The following is a 7,367-nucleotide window of genomic DNA, read 5'->3' as shown; positions in this document are numbered from 1 at the left end:
CAGGCACAAGCATGGAGGTATATTTGGTAATTCTGATACTTAGATATGAAATAGATAGTTTTCAGTGCCCTTTTATACCTATTTTTTTCCCCTATCCCCAAGGCCAGGCACAGCTTATGCTTCCCTGTAGGGGGTCCAATACTCCATCTATACCTATTCTCTCCCAAATTATTCCATACTTAAAGGTTATCTTTTTATTTGGAACTTTGCCCTCTTCAAGTCTTTCAAACAACAAAACCCCCTTCTATTCCTTCATAGCCCTTGAGCCCACCATCATTCTGTATGTAATAGAATGGTGATCATGCCATTTCTGAGAGGTTGATAAACCCTATTCAAAACCTTTTCATTTTTTAACAGCTACAGCGCTAATCAACAGACCCAGTAACAGCAGCACTATGAGATTATGTAAATAGACCAAGGGGCTTAGTGGATAAAAACAAAAACATTAAAATATAATGAAAATGTAAACAATCTTAGCACTTGAAATTTAAGAAAATTTAGCCTTGTATAAATTATTTTATCTATTTTTCAAACTAGACCACTTAGTGGAAGGTCAGGAACACCTAAAAGAATGGTTGGCTATTCTGTCTTGTTACAATCCTACCATAACAGTTCCAAATCTAGGGTATATAAATTTCCATGGTAAAACAGCTCCTGTCTGCAAAATCAAGCCATTTATTATCTTAGTTGGCAAAAAGTAGATAAGATGTTAGAAGCACAAATTTAACAAACACTATTTTATTATTTACAAAATACATAGTGATCATACATGTCACAAATTACAAAAGGGAAAAAAGTACAGGGAAAAGTAGACAAATGTGTTAAACGACAAGGTACCCATATACGTGTAGTCCATTTAGAATAAAACAGTTTTGTTCTTTGTTAAAGTTAGACAAGGCCAAGAGTAGGTACATTGCTGTGTAAAAAATGCCAGTTACCTAGAAATATACCGTACTATCAAAAAGTAAAAAAGTGTTGATAATGTATCTAAATGTGTCCTAAATTAGATTATATAGCATATACAGGTCCAATGTTCCACAACAGAACAATTGGTTTTAGGCAGGATTCTGTGAGAGACTTGACTGCCTATCTTGCTGGAAGAGCAAAGCCCCAGGACCGATTAACTTCCCTACCTTCCATAAAGCTTTGTTCAGGTGACTTTGAAATGTGGTATCAAACACCCAATTCATTTCTGCTGCAAGTTCCCTCAGAACAGACACTGTGGACTCATCACTGGCATTCAGAATCCGCACAAAGAATTTATTCCACAATTCACCATCTTTTAGCCTAAAAATATATAAAACCGTTTCCATCAAGATTAGGCATATAAAAGTTAAAATTCTTTCTGTGTCTAACTCAGTGGTACATTTACGCACCAAGATGTTTTAAAGTAATGCCTAGAACTCTAGGGTTAGAGATCATTCAAATGGTCCTTTGAAAGCCAGGGTGGTACTAAAAAAAAAAAAAGACTTTTCCCATAGTGGGAAAAGCCATAATACAATGTACATAAAAGGAAAAGTCTCTCATCTAAATCTATAAATTTCCTCTGTGTACAAAGATGCAGCACTTCTCTTCTACAAATAGAAGAAAAAGGAATTTTGTCTCCTTTTCTCTAACTTTCCTAAAGTTTAGGTCATTAGAAAGACTACAGCTCCCTGCACCCACAATGGTTATCTTCGAAATCCTAAGGATCCTATGCTTAATTGAGGTAACTACTGCTTAAGCCTATGACCTTTGTACTTAAAAAAAAAAAAAAAAAATCAGAGAAGCTTCCATTATTGTATAAGGCAGAGATATTAGGAAACACCACCTGTTTCTGTTTGTGTTAGGCCCACCTAGGACCATAACCACCTGGAGATACCTAACTCTATCCTATGTGTCTTACATTATATTGCAAGCCTACTTTTAAAGTATGCATTAGAGGTAAGACTGGGCAAATTCTAAATTCAATAAAGAAAAAAATACAATTCCATTGCTGGGAGCGGGGAATGGAGAAAGGGTGGTAAATCTTCGATACTGATTTTTTTTTTTAAAAAACCAAAAAACATACCAGTAGTGATAGATTGATTAGCTTATTCTGGGAAGTTTTTCAGTCTGATGAACTGAAGTGGAACATGGGCTATTTAATAAGTTTTATGAGCAGGCTTCAGGGAATACTAAGGTTTTGAGACCAAGCAGCTCTTATTAAGAGAGCATTTACTTCTTTACAAAGGAGATTCAGTTCTCTGCTTTGGTATCACCCATTCATTAAATAAATAATAGCCTACAATTAGTATATAATTTAGAAATTTAACTCTCTTCAAGAGATGCTTATTAACTTTTGATAACAATAGCTATTAAAAAGGGGTATAAGACTAACACCAATTGGTTAGAAAATCATTCTCATGAAATGTTCCTACTAGCATTCCAAATTGAGAGGCTTCAAAACTATAACTGTAGTCTGTACAATACATCTAGGTCCAGAACAATATCCTGATATCTGAATAGTTTTGTATTCTTAATTACCAATTCCTTTGTCCTGCACTAGGTGCTCCACTGACACTCTAACAAAAAATGGTTGGAATTAATGGAATTATGGCATTTAGACTAAGAAAACTAAGGCTGCCAAAGCAGGGAAAGCACCCAAGAGAAAGAAAATTATTTGGACAGGCAAAGACCCTGAAACCACCAATACTTACTCAGAAATATTTTGGCTAAGTTTCCAGAGGGACCCATCCCAGAAGACCTGTAGATGTTCCTTGAACAATAGTAAATGTGCTAAATCTGCTATACCAAACAGATCTACCTGAAATCACAAAAAGCACCATCAGCTAAAATAATTCTCTGCTACTATCACGGCAATTTATGTAGGAAGTTGAAAGATACTATAGTGATTAACTAAATTTATTTTATGACATATTTTAATAGATTGTTCCTTACCCTATAGTAAAGAGACAAGTTCCCCAAAGAAGTGACCAATAGAGCCAACTCTAGAAATTATCTTTAAGAATAAAGGTAACAAAAATATCTAGACTGTCAAATTCAAATTTATAGACCTACTGAATTTGGATGGACCCCAGCTATGATTTAAATGTGGTCTACATGACTAGTTCAGGTTCATGCTACATATTTAATCAGCAAATGCCTTATGTCCAGAGCTGAGTGAGAAGGAATATAATATATAATGCCACTATATAAAACACTTTACATACACCCTGATGTTTTTTATATACATTATTCAATTTAATCCTTACAACAATTCTGATGTACACAGAACAGACTGTTATCCTTATTCACAGAGAAGACCATAGAAAATGATTTATAAAGACCACATAGATAAGTGGCAGAAATGGCCCTGACACTTAGGGTGCTGAGTTAGTCATGGGTCTGCACGTGTATGTGTATGTTCTTCAGTGTTGTGACAGAAAAATGGTACATTTTGCTTGACTTGATATTTGAAAACTAGGCCATCTATTCCAGGAGAGACAATATCAGTAAACACTAGCTTTCAAATCTTATTTAGATTAAGAAACCCTCTCCATATTTACTCAGACTTGTTTTACACTTACCTGGTAGGGAGACGAACAGTTAGCCAGGATCTTTTGTCCTTCCAGGATCTGTACAGTCCGAAAGCCGCTGAGGGCAAAAATGTCTAGCTGAGCCCTGAGGTCGACACTGTAGGAAAAGTCCACTATGTTCAAAGCTTGATTGTTCTTATTACAATCATATGGATCGTGGATTCTAAGCCCAGATTTAAGAGAAAGAAATAATAAAAATAAGCCATGAAAGAAGCTGCATAGCTGGTCTTTAAAAAAAAAAGGCGGGGGGGGGGGAGGGTGGGAGATACTGCAGGTGTGTCTTAGCTATGCCAACATCTCCCTCCAGTGGTTAGTTTTGAAAATGCACCTATAAGAGCAGCAGTTGTACATACCCAAGTGGGAAATGTAAAGATTATAGTTTAGTGACACAAAGTATCTAAACCATAGCACATGACCACCACAGAACATTTCTCAAGTTTCCATATTATATACAGTTAAGTACTGAAAGTAGAGTACGGATATCTGCCTTGTACTGTACACATTAATACATATAATAGCAATGATTTATACACTGATGAGAATTATGATGGAGAAAATAAAGCTTTTATAGGTATCAGCCTTTCTTGTTTACTATTATAAATTAGGCTTTCCAAGTGTTATTCATATTCTTCCCTTCCAGAGTTTAACTGAAAATAATATAAGACTCATTTTTGGTAAAGTGCTACCTATATTGTACACTATCCTGGTTCTATTAAACTAATACCATATTCTATTTTACCTTATTCTAACCCTTACTTCCTAAAACAAAACAAAACAAAAATTTTACAATACCAATTCACTATTTATTTTGCTTTCCTTGTCTTTATCTATTCCATGCAATAAAACAGGATCATCCCTTTAACATCATGGGTTTTCCTGGAGTCCTCTGCTGACTGAGAGGAGGGATATATGAATATATAGTGCACAAATGCCCAATCATTAAAAGGTTATCTTTTTGCTTATTATTTCCATAGCCCAGAGAACTTTAGCACTATGCTCCAAACTTTCAGTGCTGTGAAATGGGGTGGAAATAAAAACTATACCTGGGGTTCTCACATTTGGAAACATATGTGGGGATTTCTGGTGGTCACAATGGCTGGGAGAATATAATTTGTATTTAATTTGGTGGAGTTATGAGCGAATAGAAACATAAAACATAATTATCTCATCCATGAACACACAATGCAATATACGTATGAAATTATTGAACTGTACATTGGAAACCTAGTTGGCTTTATTAACCAATGTCACCCCAATAATTTTAATTAAAAAATAAAGGATTATCTCATCCAAAATACCTATGGTTCCCTGGATGAGAAATGCTGCTGTATTATGCCTGGGGAAGAACTGAGGATTCTGCTGTCTCAGGAAAAGAAGGTAGGATCCTCTAGTTCTGTTGGTTATAATTGGAGATATACATTGAGGGTTCTTTTAATTTCCACACCAGCTATAATTTAAGTCTAACTCAGTATCCTCTTACAGATTAAGTAGTCAGAAGAAATGTAAAGAATGATTGCAGCTTTTAGTGTATACCAATGACCTCAGAGAAAAAGTTAACTGCTTATCCAAGGTTGAAGCAGACAACCCATTTTTAAACCAGACTGCTTTACTCAAATACCACGAGACAAATAATCACTAAAAGGGTATGCTGGTTCCCCAATCCTTTTCATAAAACAAAAATCATGGGCTGTCTTTTTATTGTTCATGCCTTGTTTATACTTCAATGTGTTTTATATTTTCTCAGTTTTTAGTATTCAGGCTTCATTTCTTATTTCCTGCTCTGTGCTCAACCCTTGAACCTCATGACTAAACTGGGTTTAATCTGAACACTAAACCCTTTTTCTTGGCATAGTTTGCATGTGTACTCTGGTTTTATCTGTCCTTTTTGGCAATTACCTCAATTTAAGTTTGGTCTTTAAAACTGAGCAGTACCTCGGTTTCACTATCACACTTGCTATGTCTACACTGGCACCACTCAAAGACAGACTAGATAATCTACTTCACATTCTCACAAATATTCATATTTTATACTTCTTCTTATAAATTATTCCCAATGATTATTGACTTTCAGGTAGAAAATATTATCTTATACTATGTTCATCAACATGGCATTTATCGAAAGCAAAAGAAAATGGCAACTATCCATGTTTTAACCCATTTACCATTTGCTCCAAGAATACTTGAGGGTGGCACTTGCAACTGCAGCATTTACCCCAAGATAACTCACAGATTACAGTTATAATCTTACCCCCAAAGTTTGCCATGAAATATTTTGCTTTTATTCTTATTTTTGCATCACTCTAGTATATCAATAGTCTTTGGAAACAAATGACATCAATCTATTTATAGCATTCTGTTTTGAGTATTATTTCCATTTACAAAATACAGTAATTCTCGATTGCTGAAAATGTCAAATCCTAGAAAACATAGCATTCCTACACAGATGTTAAGTTAACGCTGGCAGCGAGCTGCACTTTTTTTTTTTTTTTTAATCGAAAGGATTAAGAGAAAGCTGACAGAACTATAAGAGAATGAAAAGGACCAACCTGTTTCTAAGAATGAGACTCCTTGGACTCAAGTCACCATGGACTATTTCCGCTTTGTGTAGTTTCTCCACTATTGTCAAAAGGTTATAAACAATCAACACTGTTATTTCATGGGTAATAAATTCACTGTGTTGAAAAAGATCCTGGAAAAAGAAGGACAAAACCTCACCATTTCTTAAGTCTGGGTAACTGTACTTAAATCAATACCTTGCTAACTGCTGCTTTGTACTCTTCCTTGTTGTTCTCTACTAGAATGTGGGCTCCTTTATAGGTTAGGTCTTTGTCCCAATTTTAACAACACTGCTCTCCTGTAAGATTGTTTGTGAGAATTTAATGAAATAATGAATGAAGAGCATCAAGCATCAAGGATGAACTTGGCCCCTAATAGATAATCTATAAATGGTAATTTTAAACTACCCTTATTCCAACCATTTTAGAGAATTCATATTACCATCAAAATATGCGGCAAAACCTTAAAAATATTCCAAAAAATAAAATGATATATTATATTTGGATTCTAAAAATAATCCAGTGGGATGGTGGTAATACAGATAAGAGTGGCAAAAATAGACCTCTCAACCCCTGGTTCCCCTTCCCTATGCATGGAGCTTGGAAGTCACCGTTCTGTCCTAACAAGAAAAAAGCTGAACAGACTGAAAAATCAATAACTCTCCTAAGATCTGTAAGCATAGAGGGGCTTCCACACTTGTGTGAGTTTTACCTTTAGGAGCTAGACCAGATTCTCATTAAATATCAGAGAAAAATTCCCCTCATCCTTCTGGCAGGGAAAGGGAAAAGGAATCATTGTGAAATAGGCCAGAGCACTCTGTTCTTAATAAGACTTGCCCTCAGGAAGGGAACTACCCAACTTGAGCCCACTCTAGCTATCCTGTCCTACATAAAAAGGGGTTGAAAAAAAAAACCAAACACTTGTGAAGTTCACAGTCCAGAGGCATAGGCTCACTATAAAAGAATATAAATCACAGGACTATACAATGCTTCCCTCCCCTCACACCTTATCACATTACTGAAGGCCTATTTATAGCAGTTCCTTTTACCTAGTACATCATATCTGGCTATCAAGAAAAAAATTACAAGTCATAAAAAAGGAAAAAACATAATTTGAGAGACAGAGTAAGCATCAAAACCAGACATGGCAGGGATGTTGGAATTATCAGATCAGGAATTTAAAACAAGAGTGGCCACGAACTGATGATGACCATAGTGAGATGACTGAGTCTTTGAACTATTCTGTGTATTTTTA

At 35.3% G+C, this 7,367-nt stretch overlaps 1 protein-coding gene across 1 annotated transcript in view; it reads right to left on the bottom strand.

The window, feature by feature from the left end:
* Window positions 1–709: 709 nt before the first annotated feature.
* BUB1B (BUB1 mitotic checkpoint serine/threonine kinase B) overlaps window positions 710–7,367 on the bottom strand; it is a 53,875-nt gene continuing 47,217 nt past the window's right edge. The window contains exons 22-25 of the mRNA XM_016152196.2: window positions 6,104–6,246; window positions 3,549–3,720; window positions 2,679–2,785; window positions 710–1,287 (exon numbers count right to left, since the gene is read on the bottom strand). Of these exons, the coding sequence (XP_016007682.2) occupies window positions 1,056–1,287; window positions 2,679–2,785; window positions 3,549–3,720; window positions 6,104–6,246 (654 nt within the window). The 3' untranslated portion in view covers window positions 710–1,055. The remainder of the gene's footprint in view (window positions 1,288–2,678; window positions 2,786–3,548; window positions 3,721–6,103; window positions 6,247–7,367) is intronic.

This window comes from Rousettus aegyptiacus, unplaced genomic scaffold (assembly GCF_014176215.1).
Source record: "Rousettus aegyptiacus isolate mRouAeg1 unplaced genomic scaffold, mRouAeg1.p scaffold_m13_p_3, whole genome shotgun sequence".
NCBI classification, from domain to species: domain Eukaryota; kingdom Metazoa; phylum Chordata; class Mammalia; order Chiroptera; family Pteropodidae; genus Rousettus; species Rousettus aegyptiacus.
This window is presented reverse-complemented; position numbering and strand designations above follow the sequence as displayed.